Raw genomic sequence first — 21,677 nt, 5'->3', positions numbered from 1 at the left:
GTATTTTCCCTTCAATTGGAGCAAAATTAACTAAATAATGAAACTGTGGTATAGAAAATATATAAATATAATAATTTAGTACTGTATTTATCGTGAAAACAATGACGTTTCCATTTGGAGTAGCGAAAAATTTCCATTTAGAGCAGATTTTGAATTAGCTTAATTTACCCTATGTTATATGCATAAACAATAATTTATTTGGGCTAATTTATTTCAAAAAAAAATTGTACCATATTATTTTCATTGACGAACCCTTTCAGTATTTTAGATTTCAGAATAGCTTTTTGATGCATTTCACTGTTTACATTCGGAAAATATCGCGAAGTGTAAGATTTCCTAACAATATATTTCTTTTTGAGAATTTTACCAGCTTCACCGATGATCCATTGAAGAATTTGAATGTCATCCCCCTCAGAAGTAGAGGATACACGTTTTCTGAGAATTTTTTATTCATATTTTACTCTTTCTAAGCATTTCACAATTTTATCATATTTTCTCGCTCAATGAAAATTTATTGTTAAGGAAGGAAAATTTAGGAAAACGTGAAGTATTTCTTGTGATATATATATATTTCTTGTATCTCACGACAAATATTTGAAAGAAGGTGGAGTTTTTGTTCAGAATTTTGTCCCATTGTTCATAAGAAAAGGGGAGAAGATATTGTGGAAATGGAAAGACAAATTGGGTATAGAATAAAATGAAAAGTCAGTAGGAAAAATTTTTCCAATCATTCCTAAGGAGCTTGCTAATCAATTTTCACTGTCCTTAAATTAATTCAGGATTTTCATTCTCTATTTTTTGCTGAAGGCTTTTTCAGGGGTTGAAAAGAATAGAAAGCAATTATCTCTGGTATACATTGAATTATTATTTTAACATCCGGAGGGGTTTCTGGAATTTTTTTCTTGATAAAGTAGGTGAAAAAGGTTAAATCTTTTGAATTCAACTTTATCCCTACGGAGTTTTAGCGGGTTTTTCTGTGGGTTGGAGTTAACTGAATTACCTGTAGGGCTTCATGAAATCAACGCACCCGTCTTTAATGTGTCGCAACTGAGATAAAGGAAAAGGATATGGTGTATTGTTGGTGTTTCATATAACTTTTGATCGCGTGCACAGCTTTTCTGCTTTTTAAATTTTATTTATCAACCCTCTTGTGTAAATTAAATGTTTGTGGGAAAGTTTACTCTTCCCTTGAATCTCAACCTAATCGAAAATGTATGTCGGAAAATTATTTTCAGCAAACAAGAAAAAAAGGGTTTGAACAAACAAGGGGAAAATTGCTTCAAGCATTTTAATGGTTATTTTTGTAATTAATCCAATAAATTTTTTAGTAATCATTATATTACCCAGACGGAAAAATTTCTGCATTATTTAGTTTTCATTGTCATTTTGATGAAGTGTTTTTGCTAATTATGTTTATTTTACATTTTTTGTCATTGCAGCTAAGAAACAGCACAATGGCGCAGCACTGCGTACAAATAGTTTAGGTTCCGGAACTAGGACACCACCAATAGAACGGAAAAGCAAATTTAGTGCATTTGGACGATTTTTCAAACCATGGAAGTGGCGGCGAAAAAAGAAGAGTGAAAAATTTGAAGCAACATCGAAATGTAAGTTTAGATTTGTTGATTAAATTGCTCATGTGGAGGAAGGTACTTTGACGATATACGCTTCATTTCACTCTATCAACAGACATTAGTTTACTTTTCATGGAATAGATTTCAAATTAACTGCTAAGAACCAGTGGAAAAAGAGATGAAAACTTAAATCTCTCCCCTCAAAGCAAACTTGTTGCTTTTTGTGAGTTTAGGTTTAATTTTTTCATAAAAACTTTAAAATCAAAGTTATCAAGAATTGTTTTGTTTAAATATTTCACAAAATAAGTTTAAGCACAGGAAGTTTTTATTTAGGAATGAAATACTACCAAGAAAGTGATGAATTGCATTTTGAATAGCTTGTACATCGTCAGAGGATCTTGCTCAGAATGAGATAAAGTAAGGAAAAAAAAGAGATTGAGTGAAATGTTTTGTGCTGTGGAGGAAGGAAGTGCCAGGAAAAATTCATTTTCCGCTCTAATTGCATTAGATTTCCAAGTGAAGGTTGTCACCTTATTTCTCAAAGGTGCTCAGAGATGAGAGATGGTCATTTATTGCCGCAAGATTGCAATTTGTCGCGAACTTATTAATTTTCCTATCATCCGACAGTCAAGAAAATTGTTTGAGAGAGAGAATGTGAGAGAAAATCATATCTTAAAGTTTGCAAAGTTTTTCAATTTTATTTCACTAAAGATATTTTTTTCTTATTACCTGAGGAACTTTTGCAATCACAGCTATTGTGATGCTGGAGTCTGGTCTATCACCTACGATCGATCTTATATTCGCAGGGTATATTTTCTGCGTATATTATCCTCCTAATTTCGAAGGTGACCAGCCGCTAAAATTATGTCTAGTTTATTTACTTAAACGTTCTCCAGATCGATCCTGGGCGGAGGCAGGAATTTATCCTATCTCCACTTCGGAAAAGACTGGATGATTTGAGTATCACTTGCTCTGATTGAAGATTATCTGAAACTTTTAGTGTTTAGAGCAAAATCACCACAAAATTTTCATTTTCCTCTAGAGGAAAATCTGAGGATTTCCTGGGAGTTTGAGAGATGGTATTATTAAGTCAATAAATGGGAGATTTTCTACCACAGTTTAAGAATCAATACTGTTTATAAGGTCGTCAGAAAAATATAACGTAACTAAAAAATAAAAATAAAATAAAGTAAAATAATTAACTTTCCGGTATAATATTCACAGAGAAGGTAGAGGGTGTCAAGGAGTATCCGAAAAGCAAAAAAAAACGAATTTTGCAAAAAAAATCGACTTAGGGTGAAAGGAACGTCTATTGACACTTTAAGAACTCGTGTCAGCACCTATTGGCACCCTACTCTGTACCATTTGGGATATGAAATTTGAACATCTCTGTTGATAGTAAAAGGTATATTAGAGAAAAAACGTAATATTAGTTATATTTTACTAGATCAATTAAATAATTTTCAATATTTTAATAAAAGTGTCAATAGGGGTTCCCTGTCGAACAGACGTTCGTCCGACCCTATTCGACTTATATTCTGACAAGTTCATTTCACCAGAATATTTACGAACCACTCTGTCAAATAAGGATGGATTCGGAATCAAGGCTTTGATTAGCCTATCTCAAGGCTGCTACTTCATGTTAAAATTGTTTTTCAAGCAATCAAGGATTTTTTCGCGCCATGATGATTTTATTTCACAAGAAAACCAAATTTATTTATGGAAAGCTTGAAAGGACATCTTAAAGGGGTGACAAAGCGTCCGAGGCTTTGCGAGCTGCTCGAACTCCCGATAAGGAGCTCGGCCTTATATTTCTTTTCGCAAATTTTTCCGGTACTTATAAAATTACTGTCGAATTATTTTTTTAATTTAAATCACCACAAAATCAGCTTGAAGTTGAAAATTGTTCAAGAAGAGGGTTTCAAAAAATCATTAAACTTTGAATGAATTAATTGAACAAAACGGGTGAAAATTAGGCCTTTGCCCTTGAATAATTCAAGATGGCGAATTAACCGGTGAAAGGTGTCTAAGGACGAACTGTTCAGCTGGACTTACTACAAAACATATCCGCAAATCATTGAAATCGCTAGGACCAATTTTTTCCAATGTTGGAAAACCTCATTTTTGACGTATTTTAGGAGGATAGGGAACGCACAAAAGGGGAGGAGGGGAAATAAAGAGATTAGGTTCGAGATAATTTCATTTGAGGAGGGGTCATCGAAGATCGGAAGTCGATATCTCTTACCGTTTGAATTTTATATGGGTTAAAAGACTGAAAAAATACGAAAAGCAGTATTTTTTAAATTAGGGCTATTACCGTTACTTTGCCGATTCACCACCGATTGTGACCGATGCAGTCGGGTTCAGAATTAAAATATCTATCAAATATGTACAAATTTGTCCAAATCCGTTGAAAATTAGGCCCTCCAGGGTGGTTGACCTTTGACCTTGAATAATCCGAGATGGCGAATTTTCCGATGACAGGTGTCAAAGAACGAAATGTTCAGCTCGACTAACTACAAAATATATCCGAAAATCATTGAAATCGCTAGGGCCAATTTTTTGCAAAGTCAAAAAAACATGTTTTTGGACGGGATAGAAGGAGTGGAGGGTACTCTTGGTAAGTTAGTTCGATAGAATGTATTGACATTGTGGGGGGTCACCAAAGACCGGAAGTCAATATCTCTTACCGTTTAGCAGCCAGGATGGTGAGAATTTGAAAAAAAATGGATTGTGAAAACTGCTCTCTCTCTCTTGGAGTTCGAGCAATTAAAATTATTCTCAGATTGAATAAAAGTTAGTTTTGACTGTAATATTCAGTTAAATCATTTTTTACATTTATCAAGCTATTTGCGAATCATTTTTTAAATTTAGAACAAGCTTTAGGTTTTTTTTTTACTTCCCAATTAGCCTGAAAAATTAAAAACAATCTCATAAAAATTTTAAATAAATAATGTTTTTTAAAGTTTTAAGAGAGTTGTCTACTTTTTAGCAAATTACGTCATACCTTCAATTTAAAAACGGATATGTAATTTTTTAGGTTGCTCTCGTGCAACATTTTGTGTTATAAGATTTTAGAAAACCCGATTTTAACCCAGATGTATTAATTTTCTCTAAAACTTTCAATGGAATCATAGCTTCCATAAGCTCTTAAAAGCTTGTTAGTAGCTTACTTTCAATTCCGGTGAACACATAATTTTGTTGTCATCAATTTGTCTTCAGGACAAATAAATTTTCTAAGTGGAAAAAATTTAGTTTAATTTGACTTTAATGACATTATCAATGGGCATTTAGGTGAAGCAATGAGGGTTGAACTTAATGTATCATTGCCACCTAATAAAAGCTCACCACCACGGGTGGTAACTTATATTGGGTGTGTTTTCTCCTGGAATCTAAATGGATTTCACTGTGTCTCACCTTAGATGTGTATAGATCATGTAAAACACCACTTAACATCCCAGCACTTTCTCAAGTGTTACACCTTTTCATGCAGTCTATTTTGTTCAGAGTAAAATTTGTGGCTTCTGGGTGGGAAAGGAGAATACTAATTTTCTGTTGAAAATTAATGGTGAAATTATTAGCCTCAAGGGGTATCTGAGAGAACATTTATTAAGCATGACTTAAAAAAAAAGGTGAACGAAATGGTCCTTTGGTGGGTGGTGTATGAAGCTATTGAAAAATTAATACCTGTGGTATTCTCTAGAGGTGAAATATACGATAAGATGACAGCAAAGAATTCCCACAAATTAATGTAGATGAGTCAAAAGAAGACCTTAAGATGGGTATAAAAAGTGCACAAGCTGTTTGCTTTTTGCGGTTTTATTGCTCGAACTCAAAGAGAAAGCAATAATGTAATCCTTTGGTTTTTATATTACATACATAATTTACCTCTGCACTCCCTATAGGAGTTTTATTTCGGAATAATTTTCCAATCTTAAAGATTTGAAAAAAAAAATATTATTACGGCTTTTGTTCAGTTTATATGAAATTTAAAAGCCAAACAGTGAGGAACTGTGACATGTAGTTTTTGTGAATTATCCCATTATTTAAATATTATTATTATTTATTACTTTCAGTTAAGTTTAATACAGGTTACAAGTTTTTTAATACAAGTTTAAAAAAAAATTCATCAAAATAAATAATGTAGTTTTTGAGATAGAGTAAACTGGGGCAGTAGTAAACGCGAGGTCGCTGTAAACACTATATTTTTTTTATTAGATATTAGGCTTCAGAGAACGAGACCTATATGAATTCATAGATACTATCCTTGTCCACTGAAGTAATTGGTCGACTTAAGTCCAAGTAGTGTAAACATAAAGATCAATGTTTCGTCCTACCCCATATTTACTATACTGCCCCAGTCTCGCCTATGTAACGTTGAATTTTCGAAAATTGATTTTCATTTGTAGTTTTTCCCGGAAACTGCCAAATGTACCGTTTATGACTAAATTCTTATAATTTTAATGGAAGTTAAATCAACCTCCAAAATACATCAAAAAATCGCAACAACAATATTCTGCAAAGTCTTTTGGACTTTAACATATTTTCTTCCCTGAGGAGATTATTTTGATGTTTTAACATTTCTATTTTTAACTCATTTGGACATGGATTTAGCAACTTATTCTTGTTATTCTTTAATAAAGAATATCGTCGTCTGATTCTGACATGATTTATCTTCTCGATCCGTGCAATCCAGGTGGTCATATTTATTTTTAGTTGTTCTTATCAATTTGCGAATTTAAAATTTTAAGAAATATCAAAATACAGTAGAGTCTCGTTATAGTCCATATTTGGTTTCAGATTTGACACTTGGGTCGCACTAAGTCCATGTAATTTTTTAAAATTATCAACGACTTTTAGTATTGAAATTGCTCGACGGCTTCCACTTTCTTTGCGATTGTGGTACTTGTCCTCGCTCTCTTCATTATGAATCACGATTATCACAACTACTTAATAAAGTTTGCTAAAAATATTAAAATAATTATGCTTGTTGCGTACAAAAAACATAACCTAACATAAAATCAGTGTTTTGAAATCAACGGTCGATAAATTGTGGACTATAGAGCGATGGCCTATAGCGAGACTCTAACTGTATGACATTTTCTTATAGACGATAAATGATTAGTGATATTAATATTGAATCTTCAATACACTTGCTTTGATAACTCGAACCGGTTTAAATCGTTTTTAAGCCTGTACATATCTAAATCTTCTATTGAATGGATAATTTATGAAATGTTCTTGGTAATCAAAAATTCTAAAAAGATATTTGGAATTCAAAACAATACAAAATTCCTAACAAAACAATTTGTAAGTTCGGACTGTCATAATTTTGTAATAATTTAATAGTTATGCTATTTTGTCGAAACTTTAAATACACAGAAAAAATATTTTGTAAAATTGTTCGTAAATGTTTGTGAATTCCTATTTTGGAGATACGAAATGTTAGGAAAAAGTCGTACTTTTTACAAACATTGTTTGTAACATAATCACTTGTCGAGCATTTTTTATTTTTTTGCAAACATTTGATTGTAAATTTCCAATTTCAGTAAATACACAAAAAAGTGTTCGTAAAATTTTGTCATTTGTTCATAAAGTTTTGTCAGACAAACATAAATGTACAAACAAATTTTTATAAAGAACAAAATAATGTTCGTCAAGTGATGATGTTACGAACAAAGTTTGTGAAAATGTACAAACTTTTACGATCATTTTAATATGTTATACGCTTTACGGGCATTTCGTAAGTCTCCAGTAGGAATTCATAAACATTTACGAACTATTTAAAAAAAAATCTATGTAGGCTTGTCCGGAATTCCGTATTGTGTATAACATCAAATTTTACCTAATTTTAACTAATTAGTTTCGATTAAATTTGGCAGCATTTTCCGCCCGTTTTTGGAGTAAGGGCAGAATCACATTGACAGTAAAATGCTCACCGTATTTCGCTAATTTACGTATTTTTACTGCAATTCTTACGCAAATTTTGCATTACCCTATTACCTAATCTCATACTCGGTGAAAATATAAGAAAATTGAAGAAATAAAACGAAAATGCGATAAACGGTGAGCAAAAAAAAACTGTATGATTAATTTCTCTTACAATTTTTGTTACTCAGCGTTTATCGAACTTTCGTTATACATATTTCTTCAATTTTCTTATATTATTTTTACCTAGTGCCACCGAGTATGAGATAAGGTAATACGGTGATGCAAAATTTGCGTAAGAATTGCAAAGAAAATGCGTAAATTAACGAAATACGGTGAGGCTACGGCGAGCATATCAATATGATTCTGCCCTAAAGAATAATATTTATCGTAATTCTCGACAGCAATTTTTTGCATTAAAACAAAAAAACATGTCGACTTTCACCGAGAAGTCTTCAACAAAATTCTCTTAAACATGTTGCAGAGATTAAAACTATTTTATAGCCAGAGATGCTGTATGTCTTACCATTTTATAGTAACAAACTTTTGGTTCCTCGTGAAATTATTTCAATGGAATTATGCTGGGTGACTAAATAAATTGTTGCACTTAAAGCTCACTGTACTACAATTAGCTTACATATTATTGTGCAAAATTGGATTGCAAATGCAAACTTTTCCGTGAGCTTTGAAGATTTGTGGCTTCAGATCATTTAATGCAACAATGAAGTGAATGTACTTAAAACAGCTTAAATATATTTGTTTTGCTGCAAAGTGTTGCTTTAAATTTTTGAATGCTAAATTTAAATAGTTACCTATTTCCTAAAGTTATCGATTTAAAAAAAAATATCAAATGGTCGAAAGTTATTTGAAATTTTATTAATAATGATTTATAGATTAAACGATATGAGTTTGAAAATGTTCCTATTTTAAAGTCGTATAAACAGCATAATTTGATGTTAAATAACTAAATTAAATTATAGTTTAAGATAAAATTGTTTGATTTTCAGATCGGATTTTGATTATTTTCCATTGAATTTTTAAAAATACAATATTATCGTCATCAACACTGAGAAATTGCCTTTTCTGTGTGTATTTGCTCATTAAAATAATCATAAATATGATGGGTGAGAAGTGGGATAATATGGGATGATGAGGTCAGGGAATTATTCGTAACTATGGTTATGATGTGGTGTGCAAAAGCAAGAGTTTATTAGTTGATGATTATTTTTCACTATAATTCAGTGACATTGACATTTTTTCCACTTGTAGCAAACTTTTTATTTATCCATACACGTCTCGTTTTTCAAAGTGCACGAACAACGTTTGGCGCCTTGTTTTGTGCACAATATTATCAGAATAATTGTTTAAAACTAAAATTCCCTCTCGATGGAAAAAGAGCATTAGTTGATTAGTCATTTGATTGCAATTTAAATTCCTTGAAAATGGAAGAAGAGGAATTAATTATATATTCATTTTATTGTTTATTTATTTTATTTCTTATTCATCTCTCTGTGTTCCATTAAACATCTCACGATAGTTCATTTCACAATATCTTGCATTAGTTGCAAATAGCAATTGTCCATGGCGCGATCACTTTTAAGAAAAAAAATCAACTGTATCTAATCGTGCATCGATGTGCTGACACTGAAAAGAAGCAAATCATGGTGTATGTTGTCAAATGGTAATTAATTGCAAGACGAATGACCTGTGAGCATGCCAAGAAGTTTAAGATGCGATGATATATTTTAAAGAGATTGAGGGTATTCACTGTAAATGTTGTAAAATGCTTAAAAGTTTATTAAAATCTCTAAGAATACATGCTCTGAAATACAATTTCTAAGATTTGATAACATTTAATTTTCTTATTTTCTTGAAATTTTTCTTAAGACCTTTGACAGATGCTTGAAATTGTTAAGATACTAACAATTTGAAAAGTGTAATATGAAAATCGTTCTTAATTAAGATGGTTTTTGTAAGACAAACATTAAAAATGGAAATACTCTGAAAAACAAAATTGTAATACAACACTCAATTTTACCTTGTGATTTATCTGTCGATATGGAATTCCCTGATGATTTCTGCGAAAAAATAATATATGACACAAATATTTCAGGGTTTATTAACAGTCAATGATTTTCATTTCATCTCTATACAAAAAAAACAATATTTCCTAAAATTCCTCTTAAATGTTTGTGGTTTCCTGCTACACAGAAAAAAATATTTCGTAAAATACAACCTGAGAAAGAGTTTTCCACCGTTTTACTCTGGAGGTTGGTTACCAACGCTAAGACGGCGGTGGCCGCTATCACACAAACATTGAAGTCTTAGTACACCTATATCTCTGTCAAAATTTTTGCTTTCAAGAGCTCTAGCTCAAAAGCAGTATTTGAAATAAATGAAATGAAATGAAAAATTGTTCGTAAATGTTTGTAAATACCTATTGGGGACCTACGTACGAAATGCTCGTAAATCGTATAACCCACAAATAAGTTCGTAAAAGTGTTTTTCGTAAATACACAAAAAATGTTCTTTAAATTTTGTTATTTGCTTGTAAATTTTTGCCAAACAAACAAAAATGTTCGAACAAGTGACAAAATTTTACGAACATTTTTTGTATGCTTACGTATATATTTACGAACAAATGTTCGTCAAGTGATCATGTTAAGAACAATGTTTGTGAAAAAAGTCCAAACTTTACGAACTTGTTTGTCGGTTATACGATTTACGAGCATTTCGTAATTCTACAATAAGAAATCACAAACATTTACGAACAATTTTACAAAAAAAAATTTTCAGTGTGGGATTTATGCAAGCTCGTAAACCGTATAACCCACTAAAAAGTTCGTAAGAGTTCGTAATTCTTTCCACAAACATTGTTCGTAAATATTCGTGAAGATACAGACAAATGTTTGTAAAATTTTGTCATTTGTTCGTAAAGTTTTGGCAAACAAAAAAGAATGCACGACTGTACGACTAAATATTTGTAAAAGGACAAAATATATTCGTCAAAGTATATCATATTATTTACAAACAATGTTTGTGAAAAGAGTACAAACTTTTACTAACTTTTTAGTGAGTTATTCGATTTACAGTAGACTCTCTCTCAATCGGGTATATGGGGCAAAATGTCATCCAAATTATCGAGAGATTCGGGGGTGAAAGTCATTGTAAATTTCACGAAAAGCTCTCAATAATAAAGAATAACGATAAAACGAGAGGACTAGAACGAATTTGAGCAATTATGCTTTTAAATAAAATGTAAAAATTGTCAACAACATTTTTCGCCCGAATGAAAAAGAGCTGATTGAGCGAGAGTCTACTGTACAAGTGTTTCGTAAGTTCCTTGTAGAAAATTACAAACATCTACAAACAATTTTACGAAGTATCTTTTTCTGTGTAGGAGAAGGTGGTCAAGCTTTCAGCATTGCAACATTTTGTTATTTTCGCAAAACGGGAATTATATTCTACTTAGGGAATAAATGAGAATTTTCGCTTTTGAAAAAAATGCTTTAGGGGAAGTGTGCCAAATTTCGGCCAGCTTCTAATTTCGGCCACCTTGTGTGTAATTTCGGCCATGCAAATAAATTAATTAAAATTATGTATGTAATCTTCGAATAGTCAATGAATTCATTTTGCTTTTAAATATTTATTCATTTTAGGATGTATTAACGCAAAGACCCTTAAATTTTAGGTATAATTTAAATTTAAATTGCGTTGTAAAATCTCAGTGTTGAAAGAGTCTTACTTAGAGAATTGTGGTGAAGTACAGAAGGTTTTCCTTAGGTGTTTTTCATGAAAATTGATTAGTTTTTATTAAAGATTTTTTCTGCTTATGTTAATAGTGAATCAATCTTTAAATTTCGGGTAAAATTTCCCGGCTGGATCCTGTATTTCGCGTAAAAAAGTATATACTTTGTGAACGTCTCTCCGGTGAGGTAGTGTTGCCTATTCCGGCAACATCTTTTGCTTTCCTAAATTTCTTATTCATTTTATTTTTTTTTTAATTTCAAAGTTCTACAATGTCCAGAGAAAAAAACCATCGCTTCTATAAAAAAGATGATGTGAAAGAGGCATTGGAAGAGTTCAGGGCAAATTGCTATGGGAATCTACGGGTAAATTTGAGATGCTACTCTTCAGGTCTTCAGGACAAATTACAGGGAAGATCTCAGGGCTTGTGGGTCATATAAACGTATTAAACTAAATATTAAACTCGTCCGTTTGACGTTTTGAAATTTTCTATCCGTTGCGTCACAAAATGTGTCAGAAAAAGGTGGCCGGTATTTCACACAAAGTGGCCGGAATACTACCCAAAGTAATGTCCATATTTTTATAAATTTTTCAATATTTTAGGAAGTGATTTAAAGAAATCAAAGATGATAAACTAGTTTTCAAGGTTCCACACAACCTTCCCGAAAAGGAAGTAACAAAAAATATCAATATGAATTAAAAATATTGCATTTCAAACTTAGGACTTCGGTGCTTATATGCAACTATGCCGAAACCATTTGGTACACTTACCCTATTCGATAATAATTGGCGTCATTTGAAACCTGATCACCTTCCCTTCTTAAATAATTGTATGCCTCTCATATTTTTAATTTTATGTTTTTTTTTTATATTTATTTTCTGAATTTCTTTCAAAATTTTACAAATAAACTGAAGTACTTAACAAGCTTAACAAGAAAGTTTTGCAGTGAATACCAATAGATATATTTGTATTTGTGCATGGAACGATGATTGAGAATTCAGTAAAATTTATGGCTAATTTTTTTGCTTTCTTCCTCTCTGCACTTTCTTTTTCTATTTCCTCAGCACAATTTTTTGTTATTTTATTTTTATTTGACTCTAATTTGTGCCACTTTTCTGTGGCGTGTTTTTGTTCTCTTTTTTTTCATTTCTTTATAGCACTAGAGAGAAAAATTTCTGTTCGTGCCAATCGTGAAGAATTAGTTCAGAAGGGAATTCTTCTGCCCGATTCACCAATTTCAGCAATTCCAGAGTCAGGTATAGAGATATCAATCAGCTTCTCCTTAGTTTTTTTTTCTTTTCTGCTGACGAGGAGTTAGTTTTATAGAAGAAAAAAAAAATAGATTTTGGAAGAGGGTCAATGGTTTTCGGTAAAAGCTTCTTGCAAATGTAGTGTTTTGACCTATTAAAACACTTGTAGAAAAGTTCTCAAGTCACACCAATATTATATAAGTACTTTTAATTAATTTTTTCTTCTCTCTATTTCAATTGCTTAACATTAATTGTCTAATTAACTCATTGGCTGTCGCTACTTTTTTTTTGCCATCATCAACTGACTCATTCACCGTAGCCCAGTGGCTTGTGGAAGTGGAGTCTAGACGATTTGAAGCTTTATAGCTATTAATTGTCTGCCTCTATTTTTGGTGTAGTTCATATCCAAAAGATGTGGCAAAATGCTATAAATTGTTGGGTGTCACTATGCTATTTGTGTACTATCATCATTCGCTTCATGAAGTTGATGACATTTGCTTTTGGAGAATGAATTATCATGGAAGAATTTTTGGAAGATTCTTGGAATGATGATATTCAGGATTTTCTTCTATTTAAACTCTCAAGAGAGATTTCATAAATTTTGACTGATATGAAAATGTAAATAGTTATGAAAAGTTCCTTGTTGAAACATATCGTAGTTGTAACATGTTTTCAAATTTGTTTTAATTAGAAACTTTGAAGGATAACATGAAAAGTTTAGGTAAATTATTCAGCAATATTTATACATTTTGGAGCTTTTTTTTGAAGTTGTATCAAGCTTTTTCTTTTAAAGATAATTTGCTGAATCATTCCGAAAGCTTCTAGTCTTAAAGAGAAGGGTTTGTAACGCTGTTCATTAAAAGTTAGTCAAAAACGTTCTTACACCAATTTGATAAAATATTTTTCCATTTTATCCGAATATTTTTATTTCTAACCCTTCGATTCTAATCGGTAAAGTACCCATAATTAATTTTTTTTTCTCAAACACTTCTTTTGTATTTGTACGAAAGCTTATTATCAGACCAGAGGCTAAACGGTAATAGATATCTCCTTCGGTTTCTCGGTTACACCTTCAATATGACATTTTTTTGGTTTATCTCAAAACCAAAAATAAACATATAAACAATTTCGTCAATATTTAAAAAAAAATATTCATCCAGAATTTTTCAAGCTCAATGTTCTCTGGAGGCTTGGAGTCCCTAAGACTATCTTCAGACCAGTGGTTTAGCCTAGTGTTCGAGGGTCTCAAAATCTTAAACAACAAACAATTTTATTGATTTTTCACAATCTAATAATTTATTTGCCATTAATAATCCAACCAATCCAATGTCAAGCGAATTTTTCTTAAATTCAGGGATCCTTTCCTCGAACTTGCTGATTCCTTCGCTTTTGTGCATCCATGTGGCTATGTATGTTTTGCAATTAGGGAAAAATTTTGTATCAAATCAGAAAAGGACGAAAGCTTTTTTGCCGGTTTGCTTTTGGAGGCTGTTGTAAAGTGACAGCAGCTGCCGCTCGAGCTGTAAACGTCAAATTTTAGTCTGCGGTTAATTTTAATTTTTTCTACCTGTAAAGCATACCTCTCTTATATTTATATCTATTAATTATGTAAAGCTCGAGTGAATAATTTATTATTATTTTTATTATTATTAATCATAAGTCAAAATTTTCCAAAAAAATCTTGACCGATAAGAAATTAGAGAAGTTAAGCCATATGGCTAAACCTAGATCTGAAGCCCGTATAATTCCCAACCTCTTTGGTAAAATTTGGTTCTTTTTTTGTAAAGATTTTAAAATTTTCTATCCCAATGCATAGGTTTCAATTTCAATCAAAATAATTAAATAGATTAAAGAACGAAAATAGATATATTTACTTCGAACTTTTTTTCGTCCTAAGAACCAAAGTGTTTGAGATATCGATTTTTGATAATCCGTTAACCCCGTCATAAGTGGACATTCTTTAAGAAATTTTCTGAAAGACATCTTTTTGAAAATCGTTTAATAAACAATATTTAAGACCTTATCTTTTAGAGCAGTATTATACAAGTGAGTTATTCTATAAAAATTACCATGGTGTTAAAGTGGTAGTCTTGAAAAAGCCAGAGGAGCATCGAGCTCCAGGTCCTATAGGTCTTGAAGAATAATTAAATGGTTGTCTTGAGACCCAGGACAACAGTATAGATAGGTTTTATTAACCGATAATGAATCGTTTATGAATCGAAACACTGATAGAAACGGATAGTATTGATCCAAAATCGGTGTAAATATTATGCTTTTTAGGTGTATTAAGGGTTAAAGTTACCCTTTTTCATGTTAATTTTACCCTTAAAAAAGGTGTAAAATTAACATTAAAAAATTTTAATTTTGCACCCCTATTTTTTCTTAGTGTAATAATTAAATATTGCTTGAAAGTAAATTTTCTTTTCTTACGAATGTAGCAAGTTTTCAGTATTACAATTAATCGATTTAAATCGGTAAGGAACCGGTAAACTGAATATGTTAAAGACGTATTGGGTTTTTTTTATAGCATATTGAGGACGTTGAAAACATTTCGTCCTTATTTCAAATTCTCCTTGAACTATTCCTAATACGGATTTGCAAGCTTTAGGCGGTCTTCAGACTAGAGGTTTACCCCAGTTCCCAAAGGTCTCAATATCTTCAATAGCGAACAATTTTATTGCTTTTTGAGAATCTATAGGTCTCTTATCTTTAATAATCCAATCCTAAGTTAATTTTTTTCAAAAAATCGTGATTGATAAGAAATTAGAGCAGTTAAGCCATATGGCTAAGTCTCAGGGCCTCGACAGACCTGAGGATTAGCCGAGAGACGGCTTAGCGTAATTATATTCGAAATAATGATTAAACTACATTTCCATAATTTTCCACTAAGTAGTCTCTCGGATTAAGTCGTAAGTGTGTCTAGAGCATTAGGTCTGAAGCCCGTATTTGTATTAAAGACTTACTTTTAGAGATTATTTGTAAACCGATTTGAGTAAGTTTGGAATACTTATTGGTACTTAAATGGCCTCTACACACTACACTGAGAGAAATTCGAAAAAGTTAAAATAACATTCTGGAAATGTTAATTTTACTCTGCATTATTGATCCAAAATCGGTGTAAATATTACCCTTTTTAGGTGTATTAGGGGTTAAATTAACCCTTTTTCATGTTATTTTTACCATTAAAAAGGTGTAAAATTAACATTAAAAAATGTTGATATATTTTTGCACCTAAAAAGTGTTAAAGTTACGAGGAAAAAAAGTTAATCGCACCCTCTTTTTTCTCAGTGTAGAGAAATTAATGCCCATTTGAAGCAAATTCCTTACGCTTGTGTAGGAAAACTCTTCAATATGGACATAATTTTCATTATTGTGTAGAGGCTTAAAGTCTTGTCTCATGACCTGTTGGCACCGTATTCTGTACCATTTAGGATAAGAAATTTGAACGCTTTATGCTTACAGCAAAAGGTAGATTAGAAAAAACGTCATATTACTTGTATCTTGTTAGAAACATTAAATAAATTTCAATATTTTGACGAAATCACCAACAAGTGTTCCCTGCCGAACAGGTGTTCCTTCGATCCTACTGTACTCAAAGAAAGTATGAATCGTTTTGCATAAAAATAATCACGACTGAGTATTTTCAAAGTGATGAAATATATTATATCCATCTAGAATATTTTATAACTATATGTTGCAGAATATATTGCATGCTGTCTGTGAAACTAAATTCTCTAATTGCTCAATGATTTCTGAGAATAATTTTCATTGATAATTTTCTCCCTAGAATAAACAGTATGCAAATGAATATTGAGTAAATTGAAGATTTTGGCAAGATCCTAAGATGTTCTTATTGAATGTGGCTCTTCTCAAATCAATTGAAAATGATTAATCTTTTGTTTGTGCTTGTATTGCTAATCTCATTAGTCAGACGTTTCATATCTTGCGTACAGATATTCTAACAATCTATTCTATTTATTGAAATTGCATGCGATGCATCCGGTCTGAATTTTCTCTGCTCATTCATCGATGAGTAACTGTGAGAGATTGCTTCACAGTGCGATTAATAGTGACAATTGCAGAGTGCGAGAGATCAATTAGTATTGTGGGAAGTGCTTCGCGGGAATACTATTTACTGTTAAAAAAAATAAATAAATAAAATAGACAGAACCATTGAGAGAAATTATAAGAGGAAATTGAATTCTTTTTTCAGGGTTTGATGACTTTCTTGTAGTTTTGTGGTGGTGGATGTATTGGGTGCAATTTGTGTAGAGATTTCAGTGGTTTGAAGATTCGGCATCTTTAGTGAATTTTGTCTTGAGCATTTTTGTACTTCTTAATTGTTTCTTTTTTTTAATTTGTGATTCCGCAGGTGAAGATTCGTCCCCCTATAGTCCATCTCCAAACGGTACAAACAATGCCGTCCTTACGAGTCCGACCAATCCAAACAATCAGTCACTGCTGTCGCAGAATCACAACAATAACCACAATAACAACTCCAGCACGGTGTCTATGTCTTCGGGGCATGTGCCTTCGTCGCAGTCAGCACAGCAGATTGGCGGCGGCCACTTATCGTCGGGTATAGCGGCTCTGATTGCGGGAAGTGGAGCCGGCGGGGGCGGAAGTCATGTTGCACATTCACAATCGGCGCATCAGTTGGGACATCAACCAACGGCGCCACTGACACCTCTTGCCCAGCATCAGCAAGCACTACATCAGCAGCTGCAGCAACATTTCGCCAATAATAACCTCGGTAAGTTTAGATATTTCTTTTCCGTCTACCCTCAACCCCTTCCTCAAAATCTCATCCCTTGAGGAGTTTTTCCTTGAAAATTAGGACGGAAGGCTTTTAGCCCCAAATTTTTCACCCTGAGACTTTATGTATCTGTCTTCGGTTTACTTTTATACGAGCGATGTTTACCCGAAGAAGACTTTCATGATTTTTACGAGAATTTGATCCTGGGGAAAATGACTTTACAGGGTGCTACCTAAAAGATTTTTCCACAAATTTTCTGATTGAAAAACTTAATAATTTCTCTTAAAAAAAGAGTGATAACTGATATGCATTGACAAGTTTATGTGAAGTAATGTGAGATTTCTAATGTTAGAGGAAAGTGGGGCAGCTTTGAAATAGGTCTTTTTTCTCTTATTTTTAAATGAAACTGAGCTTTATCATAATAAAATTTAGCTTTACAATTGGTTTGTGAAGTTAAATTATTCATGAATGATTTAAATTTTCATCAGATTTGTGAACAAATGCAATCGTTTTTTTAACCCATTAGAACAGTGTATCAGAATGTTAATATTTCGGAATTAACTTTAGGTAATTTGCTTCAACATGGACATAAGAGATTAATAGATTATTATTGTGAAAATAAAAAAAATGAATTTAATTTTTTTACGTCAAATCATTACAAACCACCTTTTTTATATATAGTGTAACTATTTAATTAAATAATTTGTATCCCTGAATTCAAATCAAGAAAGAGAATGAAGGAAAATATTATCAAAATTGACGCGATGTGTGCTGTCTGTGCGTTACTTCATAATTTCTACGAAGCGAAAAAACGTTATTACATTTCTACTTTTGTTCTTTTACTTTTGTTGGTTTATTATTGAATTGAAGAAAGAACGTTATTGAAGAAATAAAGTAATTAAAACCCCTTTCCCGGCAGAGATTCGGATAGCAATTAGACAGATATAAATTGTAGAGTAGTTAACCTAACCCTTTAAGGACGATTGGGTCACCCGTGACCCTTAGAGAAAATTATTTTTCCTGACTACCTAAAGTGCTTTTTTTCTAATGTTTATACGTAATCGTGAAGTAGATGATTGTAGGAATCTAGAATATTTTTTGCAAATCTCCAACTATTTGCTATATAGTAAATATTTAAGCTCAAAAGTAAGAAATTTTCAATTGACCGCACTGATAAATGATTTTTAATAATTTTTTTTTAACATATATTTACAAATATTTTAAGCAAAACCCTTTTTGGGAATAGAAAGTACACTACTCATACATGATATTTTTCATTAGTGTAAAAATTATCATTCATTGATGTCGTTAGAAAATTACTTAAATTTTTAGGCTATTTTTGTTCCTATCTGTTGGATTGTCCAAGGCTAGATGTAACACTGAGAGAAATCCGAAAAAGTTAAAATAACATTCCGGAAATGTTAATTTTGCCCTGCAGTTTTGATCCAAAATCGGTGTAAATATTACCCTTTTTAGATGTATTGAGGGTTAAAGTTACCCTTTTTCATGTTAATTTTACCCTTAAAAAGGTGTAAAATTAACATTAAAAAACGTTGATATATTTTTACACCTAAAAAGTGTTAAAGTTATGAGGAAAAAAAGTTAATCGCACCCTCTTTTTTTCTCAGTGAAGACATTTGATTAATTTTGTTTATTAGTTCCTTTTTTATTATTGATTTTCGATCAGAAAAAAGCGTCTCGTCCTTAAAGGCTTAAGCCATATGGCTAAACATAATCTATCGTGATAAATGTGCATACAAAATTTGAAGAGATACAAGTTAGCCTTTCAAAGGATCAAATATGATCCATTTTTTCTGAAAATGATTAATTTGATCCTTTTATTTTTACCAATAGAGGTATCACATGATAATTGGCATAAAATAAAATATCATTGGACATATTTTCAGCAAACAAAAAACGATTTTTTATTTATTTTTCAATTCACATGACTCTTAGATGAACTCAAGGGCTCACAAATTAATTTTACCATAGAGATTTTCACATAGTCTTGCAATTTAGGTACAATTTTTTGAAAATTAATATACTTAATATGCCAACGATTATTTATTACACAAAAAAAATCTATAAAATTTTATCTTTTCCAGAAATAAAAGAAAAACATTTAGGATTCAATCACCTTTTGATTGTAGATTTTAATATGTGGATTATATAAATTAAAACTATTTTTGCTAAGATTTAATATATTTATGCACAGAGCAGCGCACAATATCTTTTATTTTGTAAGCATGTTTTTGGCATTACTCTCATAGACAGTTTCGAAAACGTATTTACAAAGTAACAATTATTGTGCACGTAGCATTACTTAAAAACATTTAATCTTATACGGGAAAGTGGTCTGCCTTTGAATGCGGCAGCTTTTGAACACTTATTTATTTCTCTTATTTCCCAAAGCAAAAATTCTATTAGGTTATTCGAAGTTAATAGAAAATGGTTAGTTGTATTGACTATAGTTTTGAGAATAGGGTTTTTGCTTTGGGAAAATTTTCATTTTTCATGTATATTTTGTGTTTTTTCTGTTTGCAGAAAAATAAAAAAAAAACACAACGCAATTTTCACACGAAAAAGAAATACGAAAAGATAAATTTTACCTACTGTTTTTTTTGTAAAATTTTCTAGAATTCTATGTCTTATTTATTATTTCTTTTTATGCGTTCTTTTTCATTGAGAGCGATGGTTTTACAAATTTTATAATTGTTAATTATTATTATTATATATAACTGCTTTTAAGCTAGTGCTTTTGAAAGCATCTTACAAAGGTAACAGAGTTTAAAGAATTTCATATTTGAGTAATAGCGGCCACCGCCGTCTTAGCGTTGGTGACCAACCTCCAGAGTGAAAACGGTGGAAAACTTTTACTCGATGTTTGAAGAAATTTTAGAAATTTTCGACGTTGTAATGAAAATGTGATATTTCACGAGGTCTTTTATTACCTTAAATTATCAAATTCTTGGCAAGATTTTTTAAGGATAAGGATAATAGCTTTTTGTGCAATTCATGTTATTGAGGCAGAAAATCTTTAAAATGATGGATAAAGAAGGGAAAGCAGGGTTAAATTCTACCAAGTTTCAATTTTCATTCGATGTATAACATTTCCTGAAAACCGCAAGTCGATGTCGATCTTTGCTTTTGAGTTATTAAGAATAAATGTTCGACTGGGAAAAGTTTAGCTACCCGCAATACGGATGAACAGCAAGTTGCAAGAAACTTTTTGAAAATACTTGAGCCTGTTCGAAGGACTTAAAATTTTGTGTGAAGTTTTTAAAAAATTTACCTAATTCAATGAATATTTTATTTCAATTGCATTGGTAATTATATATTTTTAAAGCAGCACGAAAGTTTCACTACTTATTAATAAGCTTTTTCTTTCATATCTTTGCTAAGAATGAAAGCAAAATAATTACTAAAACACTTGAGAAACATCATTATCGTGCAGAGATAAACACACTCTAATATCTCACACAATATCTAATGGTTGGATGGAACTCCTGTTGTTTCAAGGATGCACTTGGGAAAATTACCAATTATCGCAGAATAATTTTTAATTATGACTGACACGTGATATAAATTTACTCTTGGATGCTTGAAGGGAAAAAGATATATTAAAGTAGAGTCAATGTTCACTAAGAATATTTTCTCCCATTTTTTTTTCTCAATCTTTATCGTTATTGAGTTGTCGTTGTAAATAATTGAAAATTGTTTTATGTGTTTAACACGTTTAATGATGATGGCTATAATGTATTCTAGATAGAAAATTTTCTGCAACTTGCATTAAATTTAATGGAATTTCCTGGAGACGGAGATAGAAAAAAAAAGGAAGATTGAGAGAATTACTCTGTGGAAAATAATATTGTATATATACTTTCGGAATATTCTCGTAATACCATTTGATCTATCCCAGACCCTTCTTTTATCACCCATCCACAAATCTTTGAAAACGATGTGAAAAGTCAAACAAAAATAGTCAATCGTGATGTCTTTTATTTTCATTTTTCTCGCGGCTATTTTCTTTGTGCAAAATTTCACAAGGAAATGAAGCAAAAGGATATTGAGATGAAAAGTGCTGCTCCTGTATTTTGTATTTTGTTGCTTCCTTCAATTCTCTGCACACAATTTTATTTTGGGAGCTTTTGTGTGCATTTATTACTCATCTCTTTATGCGCAGAAGAGCGCAGATTATTCAATCTCTAGGAAATCATATTATCTACCATCGAGACTATAGATTTTGCAAAATAATGTTTTCACAATATTTTGACTTTGTTTTTTTTTTACTTTAATTTTTGAAAATTCCTCAGAAAAGCAAATTTTTGAAAATTCCTCAAAAGAGAATAGAAATTAAAACATATTAGAAAGGTGACTTATGTCTCTGTTCTCAGAATAATCTTTAGGCTTTAAATATTTAT

The 21,677-nt window shown here is 31.3% G+C and overlaps 1 protein-coding gene across 16 annotated transcripts in view; it reads left to right on the top strand.

The window, feature by feature from the left end:
- Positions 1 to 21,677, top strand: part of LOC129800324 (phosphatase and actin regulator 3) — a 227,358-nt gene that overhangs the window by 112,689 nt on the left and 92,992 nt on the right. For 10 of the 16 annotated variants that reach the window (XM_055844632.1, XM_055844631.1, XM_055844637.1 and 7 more), the window contains 3 exons: positions 1,440 to 1,607; positions 12,408 to 12,506; positions 16,873 to 17,253. In XM_055844632.1, coding sequence (XP_055700607.1) covers positions 1,440 to 1,607; positions 12,408 to 12,506; positions 16,873 to 17,253 — 648 coding nt within the window. The remainder of the gene's footprint in view (positions 1 to 1,439; positions 1,608 to 12,407; positions 12,507 to 16,872; positions 17,254 to 21,677) is intronic. The other 6 variants (XM_055844636.1, XM_055844638.1, XM_055844634.1 and 3 more) reach the window with 1 other exon arrangement.

The sequence above is a fragment of the Phlebotomus papatasi genome, chromosome 2 (assembly GCF_024763615.1).
Source record: "Phlebotomus papatasi isolate M1 chromosome 2, Ppap_2.1, whole genome shotgun sequence".
Lineage (NCBI taxonomy): Eukaryota > Metazoa > Arthropoda > Insecta > Diptera > Psychodidae > Phlebotomus > Phlebotomus papatasi.
This window is presented reverse-complemented; position numbering and strand designations above follow the sequence as displayed.